The following is a 14,653-nucleotide window of genomic DNA, read 5'->3' as shown; positions in this document are numbered from 1 at the left end:
TTTCATAATACTTTATTAAAATTTTTAAATTCCGTAAATTAAGTGGTATATCGGTAGACTATCTTTTATATCGGTAGGGTTGGCAACTCTGGCACCAAACTTCCTAAATTTTTTTTTATTAATCCTAATTAATTTAATAAATTTATTTTAATTTTTATCTCTTTTAAAGCGATAAACCAAAAAAAAATTAAAATAAGATTATTTTTATAAAAATAAAGATAAAAGATGAATCACCCATAACCTCCCACCAGGTGGGGTATGTGTCAAAATAGTTGTCAAATCTACTATAGAAAACCTCCAATAAAGCTTATAAATTAGCGGATTGCGCGTTTATTTCGAACAAATTGTTAGTATAGCGTTTAGTGTAGCGCGAAACTCTTTCCCGTTAGAATTTCCCCGCGAAAAACGGCTTTTCGCTTCGATATCATCATTAATTTTCAAAATGGCCGCCACGAGACGATTGCAAAAGGTGAGTTTTCTGCGTGATAATAACCGTTTATTTCACTCCGAACCGTTTCTGATTGAAAAAGAAGGTTTTCTGCATCGGGGGGTGAAAAAATCGCGTTTAAATCGCGCTTAGTTTGGTTGGGATCGACAAAAATTACATCGCGAAAAGCGATTGTCATCGTTTATTATTTTTTTTTATGATTAAAACGAGGTTTTTTCGTGGTGACACGTTTTAATTAAGATATTTCGAGTTAAATTGTTGATTAAGAACGTTTTGTTTTGGTGTAATTAAGTTTGGAGGAAAATTTTTTGAGGTTATGTCAACTAATTTTTTATTATTTTAGGAGTTGTGCGATATTCGGAACTCTGGTTTGAAATCGTTCAGGGATATTCAAGTCGACGAGAGCAATATACTTACTTGGCAAGGACTTATTGTACCAGTAAGTGTTGATTAATTGAGGTAATTTGGGTTAAATGGTTTGATTTTAGGATAACGCACCGTATAATAAAGGAGCATTTAAAATCGAAATCAATTTTCCTGCTGAATATCCTTTTAAGCCACCTAAAATTAGTTTTAAAACGAAAATTTATCACCCAAATATCGATGAGAAGGGGCAAGTTTGTTTGCCAATAATCAGTGCGGAAAATTGGAAACCTGCTACAAAAACCGAACAAGGTTAATCCCTAATTAATTGGAGTTAATCCCCACTTAATTAATTATTTTATTTATTTTAATAGTGGTTCAAGCATTAGTAGCTTTAGTGAATGAACCGGAACCCGAACACCCACTCAGAGCGGATTTAGCAGAAGAATATTTGAAAGACAAAAAGAAATTTTCAAAGAACGCCGAAGAATATACAAAGAAACACGGTGAGAGAAGACCGGCGGATTAAAATCGGGTTTCTTTCCGGGGAGTTACAGTTAAAAAAAAAATAATAAACACCGCAATCCACTGCTGCTAGCGAATAAAAAAAAACTTACAATATTAGTCTCTTTTTTTAATTTGAACGCTAAACAGTTTGGGGAAGAAAATTTTTTGTGCCTTTCTACTTAAAACAAAAAAAAATGTAATTTTTAAACGTTATTATTTAATCTTTATTGATCTTTAATGATGGGTTCATTTGTTGTTGTGAAAAAAGGAGAAAACTTTGTGATAACACGAATAAAGCTGCAGTCGAGTGGGGAAAAATGTTGTAAATCCTATAAATAATTTTTTTAGAATTGTAAGGTAAATAAATATCAATTAAATACACGTTATTGTACACTTTCTTTTTTTAAAAATCGACGATTTTGCAACAATTTTAGTAATTTTAACAAAAAATTAAAATTTATTTTGATTTAACCTCAAAAGTTGACATTTCTTAAACGTCAATAGATGACTAACAACGTTTATTTTTTTTAATTATAATAATTTATTAATAACAATTAAATTTAATCAATAATTATAAAACAATTATAGTAATTTTAATAAAAAAATTAAATTTATTTTAATTTAACACCTAAAAGTTGAGTTCTTCTTAACGCCAATAGATGGCGCTAACAACATTCATTTAATTTTTACTTTCTTTTCTAAAACTTTCTTTAATTATAATAAATTATTAATAACAATTCAGTTTAATCAATAATTATAAAACAATAATAGTAATTTTAACAAAAAAGTTAAATTTATTTTAATTTAACACCTAAAAGTTGAATTTTTTGAAACGTCAATAGATGGCGCTAACAACATTCATTTAATTTTTACTTTCTTCTCTAAAACTTTCTTTAATTATAATAAATTATTAATAACAATTAAGTTTAATCAATAATTATAAAACAATTATAGTAATTTTAAGATAAAATTAAATTTATTTTGATTTAACCCCTAAAAGTAGATATTATTTTGAAACATCAATAGATTTTTGCTTTTCTTTTCAAAACTTAATGTAATTTTAACAATTTAATAATAACAATTGTGTTTAATCAATAATTATAAAACAATTATAGTAATTTTAATAAAAAAAAATTAATTTATTTTAATTTAACACCTAAAAGTTAAAGTTTTTGAAACGTCAATAGATGGCGCTAGCAACATTCATTTAATTTTTACTTTCTTCTCTAAAACTTTCTTTAATTATAATAAATTATTAATAACAATTAAGTTTAATCAACAATTATAAAACAATTAATTATAATTATTATAAGAATAAAATTAAATCTATTTTGATTTAACCCCTAAAAGTTGAAATTTTTTGAAACGTCAATAGATGGCGCTAATAACGTTTATTTTTTTAAAACTTATTTTAATTATAATAATTTATTAACAACAATTAAGTTTAATCAATAGTTATAAAACAATTATAGTAATTTTAAGAAAAAAGTTAAATTTATTTTGATTTAAACCTAAAAGTAAATATTTTTTTTGAAACGTCACTAGATTTTTGCTTTCTTTTTCAAAACTTAATCTAATTTTAACAATTTAATAATAACAATTGCGTTCAAGCAATAATTATAAAACAATTATAGTGATTTTAATAAAGAAATTAAATTTATTTTTATTTAACACCTAAAAGTTGAGTTTTTTGAAACGTCAATAGATGGCGCTAACATCATTCATTTAATTTTTACTTTCTTTTCTAAAACTTTCTGTAATTATAATAAATTATTAATAATAATTAAGTTTAATCAATAATTATAAAACAATTAATTATAATTATTTCAAGTAAAAAATTAAATCTGTTTTGATTTAACCCCTAAAAGAAGAATATTTTGAAGCGTCAATAGATGGGGCTAACAACGTTCATTTAATTTATCATAATTATTTAGAATTATTAAAATAAATAAAAAATATTAATAATAATTATTAAATAACACGTTATTAACAAAAAATTAATTTAATTTCCTACAGAAATATCGATTAATTTGGATTAAAATTAAAAATCACCACCAGATGGCGCTAATCGACTTCTTCATTCCAGGTTAGTTTCTTTTTTAAAACTTATTTTAATTATAACAATTAAGTTTAATCAATAATCATAAAAAAATTATAGTAATTATAAGAAAAAATTATTATATTTATATTTAACTACTAAAAGTACAAATTTTTGGAGCGTCAATAGATGGCGCAACAACGTTCATTTAATTTTTGATATTTATTTAAAATCATTACAATAAATAACAAATAGAAATAATAATTGTTAAATAACACGTTATTGCCAAAAAGGTAATTTAATTTCCTACAGAAATAAGTAAATAAATATTTAAATTAAAAAAAAAAATTTTTAGGTTATGTGATTATGTCAAAAAAAAAAATTTTTTACAAAAATCAAACTTTATTCTTAATTTATAAAAATTAATCTCTCACAACTTCAATAAAACTCTCCGAAAATTTCAAATCCGTCCTCGATGGATAAACACTTTTCAAGTTCCCTTCGACATCGACGATTTTAACCTGTTCTACGGTAAGCGAGTTTAATTCGAAAAATTGTACGAATTCCTTAATACAATCGTCAAGAACATCGCAACACATTTGTAATGATTTATTACTGGTTACTTCTAAGAAAATAGCGGTGGTTTTAACCGAGATTTTAGTTGTTTCTGAATTAGTTATTGGAGGAAAAGAAATGATGGTTTCGTTTACTTTTAAAAAAGGATATTCAGGTTTTCCTTTTAATAAATACAAATATTTATGAATCCCTGAATAATTATTTCGTTTCTTTTCTTTGCGGAGTGTTTCAGCTTCTGCTTGGAGTTTTTCGAATAATTCTTTCCCTGTCATTAAAGATTTTCGATTAAGTGGGATTATTTTTAAGTCTTTTGATGGACATGATGAATAAATTAATGTGTTGTTGGTTATTTGTTGATTCTGTAACAATTAATGCTTATTATTTAAAAAAAATTAAGCGCTATTTTGACTTACAATTAAAGTTAAATCATGAGTTGCAATCGTTGCGTTATTTCTTTGATCGCAAATCCCTTGGTGCAATTTATTTTGTAATTGGATGAATTTCCTGAAGCTTTCTGGGGTGAATTCAACGTTATGTACGATACAACACAAAATATACCCCCTAACATTCCTTACTTTCTCTTCTGATACGATTTTAATTCCATCATTAAAATGTTTTATAACAATTTTATATTTTTTTCTGTTGTCGTCTTCCTCGAGCACCTCCTCAACGTTTTTTTCTTCAACATTAACCTCTAAAGTGCGTTCTGAATGTTGTTTAACATAATCGAGGATTTGTTTTGTGCGGCATTGATCAATTAATTTTTGTAATCTCCTATCGGAAATTGGGTTACTCTTTAATTGGATCTCTTTGATTTTGTTGCAATCAATGATTTCCCCAGGGACGATTTTTATTTTATTTAAACTCAAATCTAAGTTTTTTAACGAAATTAATCCATTAATTTTATTTGGGATAACCTCAATTTGATTTCCATGAAGTTTTAATTCCGATAATAAACCCAATTCTTTACAACAAACGCTTTTAAAACACTTCAATTTATTATTTGAAACGTCTAAACTCGATAATTTAACGTTTTTAGCCAAATCCGGTAAATTCTCCAACTTATTCATCGAAAGATTAAGAGTCGTTAAATGAGTTAAGTTAGAAATTGCTTCCGAAATCTCCAATATAACGTTATTCGATAAATCCAGCATCTTTAACTTATCTAATTTGAATACATTTTCGTTTATTTTCGATAATTTATTGGTGTGTAACACCAAAGTTTGCAAATTTAGCAAATTTCCAACATCATCGGGGAGGTTTTCTAGAATTGTCTCGCTGATATTGAGGTAATTCAAAGTTGTCACATTAAAAATGTTAGTATCAAGGCCACTTTTTTTTATTCTCTCGGTAATTCCGCTTCCAGTTAACACCAATTCGCGTCTTTTTTCGCTTAAAGCGATTTGGACTTCCTCCCAAACCATTGCGAAAAAAGTGAGGTTACGTTTCTGTCAAATGTCAAATTCACCGCCTAAAAAAAAGGATTACAATCAAATTTATGAATCACTCATTTCGCAATATTACTTAATAAAAAAATTAGTAAATTGGTAAAAAGATAAATAATAGAAATAAATTATTAAATAATAAATAATTTTTTAAGTAACCCAGCGAGTTTAGATCGAAAACATTCAAAGGTGCCAACCGTGTAAAAAAAAATGTTGCGTTTAAAATAAATTAATTTTTATTAAATTTCGTTTTTAAAAAATTATTTTAACGATTTATTTTAGTTTGGATTGATGAAACGAATCGATTTTGAGTTAAAAATTTAATTAAATCCGATTTATTTTGAAAATTAATTTTTAATTTTTTTTAATACTTTTTATTTATTAAAACCATTTTGTTTGGTTAATATAAACGAAGCGTTTAGGTGATTTTTTATGCTTTTTTAATTAATCTTACATGTTTAATTATTTAAATTAATGCAATAATTAAAATGTGACGTCAAAAGATTTTGATTTTCAATTGTTTTTTTGACGCCATGTTGTAAAAAGTGGTTAAAAAGTTTGTTGTGGTTTACATCGCTCCCGAATTTCCCGAAATTTTCCAAGAAAATTCGCTTGTATCCCCGAATTTTAACAAGGAATTGTTCCCGATATCGCAGTAAGTACTTATTTATCCTAAAATACAATCGAGTTCGAGATTTTTTATGAATTTATTATAATTCGTGTCTTTTTCACCGTTTCACGAATTTCAACAATTTTTCCGGGAATATTTAATGGTCCAGATATCGAAGTAAGCACAGATTATTTCTTTTCTGTGTATAAGAAATAAATATAAAATTATAATTAAATTTATCGATAATGATAAAGAAGTATTCTATTTCGGGCCATCTAGTAGTGAGTCGTTTGTGATATGGCAAGGTGGTCACTTGAACTCTCAACATCCTATGATTAAGTTTACCATGGAAACAGAAACTGCCGAAAAATTACCATTCCTAGATCTGTTGGTCACAAGGACGACAAATGGAGATTTGGATCTTGGTGTGTATCGGAAGAAGACCCATACCACATCATCATCCCCAACAGAAGAGGGGGTCATCCGTACTTTATTTCAGCGAGCAGCGAGAATATGTGAAAAGATAACTTGAAGAAAGAGCAACACTTTCTACGAGGCGTGCTGCAGAAGAACGGATACACTTCGAAGGACATCAACCGGGCTATCAAGCAGCGAAAGCAGGGAGGACACGGTAAGTACAAAACCACTTGGATACGTTGGCCAAATTAGACATAATGTTGAGTGCTGCATCAAGGAGCATGAAAGGGATGTAAGGTTGAAGAAGATCATTGGCAGAACATTGCCATGCAGAGGGACACCGAATAGATTTCGATCAAACATAGGTGCTGGCTAGGGACAAAACATACTACCAAAGACTGACAAAAGAAGCCATAGAGATCCATCGACATAGAAATAACATCAACAAAGAAGATGGCTGGGAGCTAAGCAGAACATGGAAGATGGTGGTGAACACGAAGACCTCCTCCTGCCTCACACCGGACGCGATGCAATTAGTTAATAGTTAGCTTTAATGGATTATAAATTAGTTTTCCGACTTATATATTGTTTCCGATTTCGTCACTTCGAACCTCGTCAAACCATTTCTTAAAAGACGCACGGCAAAACCCGAAAGATTCTAGTGGTAGTTCTAGTTTTAGTTCAACGGTAATATTAGCTTACGTAATGGCCGGAATGTTTAATAACTCTAATAATGATGCCTTCAATAAAGTGCATGTGTAGTTATGCTTAATATATTTTATGATTAAATTGAGATTGTATTTTATCCAACTTCAGGGTATAATTGACATTACAAAACAAACCTGACTCGACACTCCTTCACAGTATTATTGATATTACAAAAGAAAACTAACCATACCCAACATTCTTTTTTGGGTGGTTGGAATTTGTAAACATAGCGCTCTGGATATGACAGGGCGTCATAAACGGTTCATAGCATATTTAAAAAATAAAATTCCAGGCGTAGTCGCTGTACATTGCGTTATCCATCGGCAACATTTGGTTGCGAGGGATTTGAGTAAACGCCTCTCTTAATCATTGCAACATGTCATCAAAACAGTCAATAAAATCCGATACAGCTCTTTAAATGACAGATTTAAATTGGAATATTTGTTTTAATTTGAACAAAAGTTCATTACTAGAATATAATGTACTAATAATATTTTATCTAACTTCACGGTATAATTGACATTACAAGAGAAAACTAACCTAACCCAACATTCAAAATGTCCTTGCCTAATTTAGTTTGGCCACTTAACTTGTAAATAGTATGGTATGGAAGGTCATAGTAAATAGTGACTCTGGCTATCGTCAAGTCCGAAAAGGAAGTTGATTTATAAGATGTAGAAGAATACAGAGGGTGTATGTGAATGAGTAGAGGACATTTTGAGACACTGCTAGAGATGGTAACTCCAAAAATTGAACTGATGTCATTTCGAGGAAATCAAATGTCATAGTAAATGGTAAATAGTGACTCTGGCTATCGTCAAGTCCGAAAAGGAAGTTGATTTATAAGATGTAGAAGAATACAGAGGGTGTATGTGAATGACTCGAGGACATTTTGAGACACTGCTAGAAATGGTAATTCCAAAAATTGAACTGATGTCATTTTGAGGAAATCAAGTGTCATAGTAAATGGTAAATAGTGACTCTGGCTATCGTCAAGTCCGAAAAGGAAGTTGATTTATAAGATGTAGAAGAATACAGAGGGTGTATGTGAATGACTAGAGGAGATTTTGAGACACTGCTAAAGATGGTAACTCCAAAAATTGAACTAATATCATTTCGAGTAAATCAAATGTCATAGTAAATGGTAAATAGTGACTCTAGCTATCGTCAAGTCCGAAAACTAAGTTGATTTATAAGATGTAAACGAATACAGAGGCTGTATGTGAATGACTCGAGGACATTTTGAGACACTGCAAGAGATGGTAACTCCGAAAATTGAACTAATGTCATTTCGAGGAAATCAAATGTCATAGTAAATGGTAAATAGTGACTCTGGCTATCGTCAAGTCCCAAAAGGAAGTTGATTTATAAGATGTAGAAGAATCCAGAGGGTGTATGTGAATGACTCGAGGAGATTTTGAGACACTGCTAGAGATGGTAACTCCAAAAATTGAACTAATATCATTTCGAGTAAATCAAATGTCATAGTAAATGGTAAATAGTGACTCTGGCTATCGTCAAGTTCGAAAACTAAGTTAATTTATAAGATGTAAACGCATACAGAGGCTGTATGTGAATGACTCGAGGACATTTTGGGACACTGCTAGAAATGGTAATTCCAAAAATTGAACTGATGTCATGTTGAGGAAATCAAATGTCATAGTAAATGGTAAATAGTGACTCTGGCTATCGTCAAGTCCGAAAAGGAAGTTGATTTATAAGATGTAGAAGAATACAGAGGGTGTATGTAAATGACTAGAGGACATTTTGAGACACTGCTAGAAATGGTAACTCCAAAAATTGAATTAATGTCATTTCGAGGAAATAAAATGTCATAGTAAATGGTAAATAGTGACTCTGGCTATCGTCAAGTCCGAAAAGGAAGTTGATTTATAAGATGTAGAAGAATACAGAGGGTATATGTGAATGACTCGAGGACATTTCGAGACACTGCTAGAGATGGCAACTCTAAAAATTGAACTGTCATTTCAAGGAAATCAAATGTCATAGTAAATGGTAAATAGTGACTCTGGCTATCGTCAAGTCCGAAAAGGAAGTTGATTTATAAGATGTAGAAGAATACAGAGGGTGTATGTAAATGACTAGAGGACATTTTGAGACACTGCTAGAAATGGTAACTCCAAAAATTGAATTAATGTCATTTCGAGGAAATAAAATGTCATAGTAAATGGTAAATAGTGACTCTGGCTATCGTCAAGTCCGAAAAGGAAGTTGATTTATAAGATGTAGAAGAATACAGAGGGTATATGTGAATGACTCGAGGACATTTCGAGACACTGCTAGAGATGGCAACTCTAAAAATTGAACTGTCATTTCAAGGAAATCAAATGTCATAGTAAATGGTAAATAGTGACTCTGGCTATCGTCAAGTCCGAAAAGGAAGTTGATTTATAAGATGTAGAAGAATACAGAGGGTATATGTGAATGACTCGAGGACATTTCGAGACACTGCTAGAGATGGCAACTCTAAAAATTGAACTGTCATTTCAAGGAAATCAAATGTCATAGTAAATGGTAAATAGTGACTCTGGCTATCGTCAAGTCCGAAAAGGAAGTTGATTTATAAGATGTAGAAGAATACAGAGGGTGTATGTAAATGACTAGAGGACATTTTGAGACACTGCTAGAAATGGTAACTCCAAAAATTGAATTAATGTCATTTCGAGGAAATAAAATGTCATAGTAAATGGTAAATAGTGACTCTGGCTATCGTCAAGTCCGAAAAGGAAGTTGATTTATAAGATGTAGAAGAATACAGAGGGTATATGTGAATGACTCGAGGACATTTCGAGACACTGCTAGAGATGGCAACTCTAAAAATTGAACTGTCATTTCAAGGAAATCAAATGTCATAGTAAATGGTAAATAGTGACTCTGGCTATCGTCAAGTCCGAAAAGGAAGTTGATTTATAAGATGTAAAAGAATACAGAGGGTGTATGTGAATGACTAGAGGACCTTTTGAGACACTGCTAGAGATGATAACCTCAAAAATTGAACTGACGTCATTTTGAGGAAATCAAATGTCATAGTAAATGGTAAATTGGGACTCTGGCTATCGTCAAGTCCGAAAAGGAAGTTGATTTATAAGATGTAAAAGAATATACAGGGTGTATGTGAATGACTCGAGGACATTTTGAGACACTGCTAGAGATGGTAACTCCAAAAATTGAACTGATGTCATTTCGAGGAAATCAAATGTCATAGTAAATAGTGACTCTGGCTATCGTCAAGTCCGAAAAGGAAGTTGATTTATAAGATGTAGAAGAATACAGAGGGTGTATGTGAATGACTCGAGTCTTTGATTATATATAATATGGATTGAGCCAACGAGAGAGATAGCTTGCGCAAGGTGATCGAACCGAGATAAACATAGAAGCGTACTGACATATAATGGGCGTGCGTTAATTTATAAGATAAAAAACTATCAATTAGAAGTAACATTTATAATACTTACAGGTGATGTGAAACTGTATTATCGCGAACTTTGCACACGAAACAATACATTTTTAAACATAACGGTGTGACTGGCTGTGACACAACAAAACGATAAACGTCAAATGGAAGAGGTTTGACACTTTTGTGCGCATGCGCCCGTCTGTTTAGTACCGTTTTATGTCTATCTTTGTTACACTTTCACATTATCGCTTTCCATCTGCTTCTATTCACCTTGAGCCACATTTTTGTTAGTAGATATATTCAGTTAGCTCAATCCATATTATATGTAATCAAAGACTCGAGTACATTTTGAGACTCTGCTAGAGATGGTAACTCCAAAAATTGAATTAATGTCATTTTGAGGAAATCAAATGTCATAGTAAATGGTAAATAGTGACTCTGGCTATCGTCAAGTCCGAAAAGAAAGTTGATTCATAAGATGTAGAAGAATCCAGAGGGCGTATGTGAATGACTCGAGGACATTTTGAGACATTGCTAGAGATGGTAACTCTAAAAATTGAACTAATGTCATTTTGAAGAAATCAAATGTCATAGTAAATGATAAATAGTGACTCTGGCTATCGTCAAGTCCGAAAAGGAAGTTGATTTATAAGATGTATAAGAATACAGAGGGTGTATGTGAATGACTAGAGGAGATTTTGTGGCACTGTTAGAGATGGTAACTCTAAAAATTGAACTAATGTCATTTTGAAGAAATCAAATGTCATAGTAAATGGTAAATAGTGACTCTGGCTATGATCAAGTCTGAAAAGGAAGTTGATTTATAAGATGTAGAAGAATACAGAGGGTGTATGTGAATACCTAGAGGAGATTTTGAGACACTGCTAGAGATGATAACCCCAAAAATTGAACTGGTGTCATTTTGAGGAAATCAAATGATCTGGCGCCGCCTATTGGCCAAAAGACAAAGTTAATTCGTTTCAAATAAAGGTCGCTGCAATACAAAAAATTGCAAACATTAAAAAACTTACTTTATACACATACTCTACACAAAGTAACAACTTAGATTACACCAAAGTTCATCGTAGTTTATTATATACAATATATTTACTATACGAATTGGATTTTAAATAATTTATTCAATTCATTATATCATCGTAACTAGAAAACAATTCTAATTATTTTCATTTTAAACACAACTTTATACAAAATATCACACAATTATAATCGGGTGATCGGATTAAGTGGCGCTTTCGCATTCGCAATTCGATTAAAAGGTTTATTTATGAACGTTTTTAATGATTATAAACGATTATACCATTTAATTAAAGGATTAACATTTGAATCGTGACTGTTTTGACGAAAAAACCAGTGATTGCGTTCGGATAAAGTACCACTTCTCTTTACGTGATTTAACTGGAATTTTTTTATTTACATGTTTATCGTGATTATAAAGGTTTATTCAAGTTTTGATTAACTTGTCACAATTTAAAGAGATTTCTGCGGAAAACGCGTTCAGATAAAGTACCATTTTCGGTTACGCAATTTCATTCAAATTTGTATATAAACTGCTTAATATTTATAATGTTGTTTTAATTCAATTATAATGTTTAAATGAATTTTTGAATTCATTCAACGTTTAAAACAAAATTGTAGCATCAATACAATTCTAATTTTGTATGAAAAATTGTGGGAAAAAATTCAAAGTGAGTTAATTTAACAATTACAACAATTTAACAATAAAATTTAGTGCAACACTCAAAAACCTTAGTTTAGTCATCACTTTATTCAACCCCTATTTACACCCAAAAACATCCCCTTTTTTAATTTTTTTAAACAACCATAATTCTTTTGTGTCCGCGTGCGTTTAACGTTTGCGTCCTCCTCTTTCCACCCCTTAAACCCCCGAAGCCCTTAGGGTGGGTGAAGCAACGTATTTTTTTTCGGCCCCCGGGTTGGTTTCGAAAAAGGGTCTCTACGGGTTTGGGGTTACTCGACGAGAAGGGAAAAGACGAAGGGGGCGAACGAGAAGTGAGCGGGAGAGGGTAAAAAAATGTCATTTGTCATCCGTTGGCGGACCAATCGGGAGTGCGATCGTAGGGGCAACATGGCGTTGGACGTGGCGCCCCGTCGTGTGGGGAACGGCGCGTCCCCGGGGGTTTCATTAGCCGTATCTGTGCGGCTGTGTGGTGGTGGTGGCGTTCTGCACACCCCACCCTCCCCCTTGCGATGGCTCGAATAACCCCCGTCGTTCAGGGGGTGGAAAAGCGAAGCTGTTTCGAAACCCTCTTCTCTCAACTGTGTGCTTCGCTCCCCCGAAATTAATTGCGAATTTTTCCTAGGTGGATTACGATGGGGTGGAAGACGGGCGCGATATTGATCCGAAAAGGAGTTTTCAAAGGGAGTGAGAAGCAGGATAAAATGGGGGTGGTTTCGATGAGATTGAGAACGATATGAATGATATGAACGCGTGTTTTATTATCTTTATTAAAAAGGGAGATAAATAAAAAGAGATTTTTTTGAATCATAATTTTTTATTATACGTCACAAAAATCGTATGTTTAATGTTATTTTCCTTCGGCTATATTGTTTAATTAACTATAGGTTGAGGAGGTGTTTTAACCATCAATTAATTTTTATAAAATTTTGGTTGATTTTATTTTTTTTTCTGGGTGAAATTTGTGGGAAATTTTTGTTGTTGACTGTACCAGGGGTGGCCTCGGGGGGCCGCACCAACTGACGTATGTACACTGAAGAGTGGGAACTCTGACACGGACGGGGTTCGATCCCGCAGCGGTGCCACCGTAACCATGACGACGCAAGCTGAATTTTCCCATGTCCACTGCGTCCAAACATTCATGACGTTGAAAATTCGAAAATCGCAATAATAAAATTGATATTGTGAGAAAATCGTTTTTTTATCACATACAAAAATGCCAAAACTATTTTTTTTTCTCCTAACACTTTTTATAAGCACCTTATGATTGGTTGAATAGGCGGGACTTATTTTCTTTTTCTTATCTCAAAATAATATAAATTTTTTGAAAATTCAACTCGCGTTATTCCCCGAGATGTCTATACGACGTATAAATCAAGCACGGTAGTTCTACTTTTAATTGTTATTCAGCGCTAGATTTTTATTAAACTCGCACTGCATAACAATTAAAACTAGAACTAACACTAGACTGAGAACTAGAATCATTCGGGTTTAGCCGCACGTCTCTCAAGACGGCTAAACCCGAATGATTCTAGTTCTAGGTCTAGTGTTAGTTCTAATTTTACTTCAATAAAAATATATACCATTTTATGCTAACTAGCGCTACCTACCACAATCACTAGAACTAACACTAGACCGAGAACTAGAATCATTCGGGTTTAGCCGCACGTCTCTCAAGACGGCTAAACCCGAATGATTCTAGTTCTAGGTCTAGTGTTAGTTCTAATTTTACTTCAATAAAAATATATACCATTTTATACTAACTAACACTACCTACCACTGCCACTAGAACTAACACTAGACCGAGAACTGGAATCATTCGGGTTTAGCCGCACGTCTCTCAAGACGGCTAAACCCGAATGATTCTAGTTCTAGGTCTAGTGTTAGTTCTAATTTTACTTCAATAAAAATATATACCATTCTATGCTAACTAGCGCTACCTACCACTATCACTAGAACTAACACTAGACCGAGAACTGGAATCATTCGGGTTTAGCCGCACGTCTCTCAAGACTGCTAAACCCGAATGATTCTAGTTCTAGGTCTAGTGTTAGTTCTAATTTTACTTCAATAAAAATATATACCATTTTATGCTAACTAGCGCTACCTACCACTATCACTAGAACTAAGACTAGACCGAGAACTAGAATCATTCGGGTTTAGCCGCACGTCTGTCAAGACGGCTAAACCCGAATGATTCTAGTTCTAGGTCTAGTGTTAGTTCTAGTGATAGTGCACTCTAAAGACGCACGGCTAACTAGACCTAGAACTAGAAGTTTTGGGTTTAGCCCTGAACCTAAAACAGTCATACAACCTAAGTAGTGAAGTGTGCATCGATGTAGAAAGTGATTTTTTTTGTCCAGTTTTTAATTTGATGTCGTACGCTAAAGTAATTTTATTCAAAAT

The 14,653-nt window shown here is 32.0% G+C and overlaps 2 protein-coding genes across 2 annotated transcripts; one reads left to right on the top strand and one right to left on the bottom strand.

Moving 5' to 3' along the window:
- The first annotated feature begins 224 nt into the window (after positions 1-224).
- LOC111415467 (ubiquitin conjugating enzyme 10) lies at positions 225-1,699 on the top strand. The gene is made up of 4 exons (XM_023047164.2): positions 225-469; positions 792-887; positions 937-1,123; positions 1,186-1,699. Exons 1-4 carry the CDS (start codon positions 443-445, stop codon positions 1,338-1,340), a joined length of 465 nt encoding a protein of 154 aa, XP_022902932.2. The 5' UTR covers positions 225-442; the 3' UTR covers positions 1,341-1,699.
- Positions 1,700-3,738: 2,039 nt separating this feature from the next.
- LOC111415477 (leucine-rich repeat-containing protein 47-like) lies at positions 3,739-5,550 on the bottom strand. Its single transcript, XM_071201034.1, has 3 exons — positions 5,457-5,550; positions 4,346-5,403; positions 3,739-4,291 (listed from the first exon to the last, which is right to left on the bottom strand). The coding sequence occupies exons 2-3, from the start codon at positions 5,354-5,356 to the stop codon at positions 3,779-3,781; spliced, it is 1,524 nt and encodes a 507-aa protein (XP_071057135.1). The 5' UTR covers positions 5,357-5,403; positions 5,457-5,550; the 3' UTR covers positions 3,739-3,778.
- Between the last annotated feature and the right edge of the window lie 9,103 nt (positions 5,551-14,653).

The sequence above is a fragment of the Onthophagus taurus genome, unplaced genomic scaffold (assembly GCF_036711975.1).
Source record: "Onthophagus taurus isolate NC unplaced genomic scaffold, IU_Otau_3.0 ScKx7SY_16, whole genome shotgun sequence".
NCBI lineage: Eukaryota > Metazoa > Arthropoda > Insecta > Coleoptera > Scarabaeidae > Onthophagus > Onthophagus taurus.
The sequence above is the reverse complement of the archived record's forward strand: the minus strand, read 5'-3'. Positions and strand labels throughout refer to the sequence as shown.

What these genes read in the sequence shown, in the direction of transcription:
- LOC111415467 (XM_023047164.2), top strand. Translation starts at nt 443, where the DNA reads ATGGCCGCCACGAGACGATTGCAAAAG. An exon ending in CCACGAGACGATTGCAAAAG is followed by an intron (nt 470 to 791) that starts GTGAGTTTTCTG and finishes TTATTATTTTAG; the next exon opens with GAGTTGTGCGATATTCGGAA. An exon ending in GGCAAGGACTTATTGTACCA is followed by an intron (nt 888 to 936) that starts GTAAGTGTTGAT and finishes GTTTGATTTTAG; the next exon opens with GATAACGCACCGTATAATAA.
- LOC111415477 (XM_071201034.1), bottom strand. Translation starts at nt 5,356, where the DNA reads ATGGTTTGGGAGGAAGTCCAAATCGCTTTAAGCGAAAAAAGACGCGAA. An exon ending in CTCATGATTTAACTTTAATT is followed by an intron (nt 4,292 to 4,345) that starts GTAAGTCAAAAT and finishes TAATTGTTACAG; the next exon opens with AATCAACAAATAACCAACAA.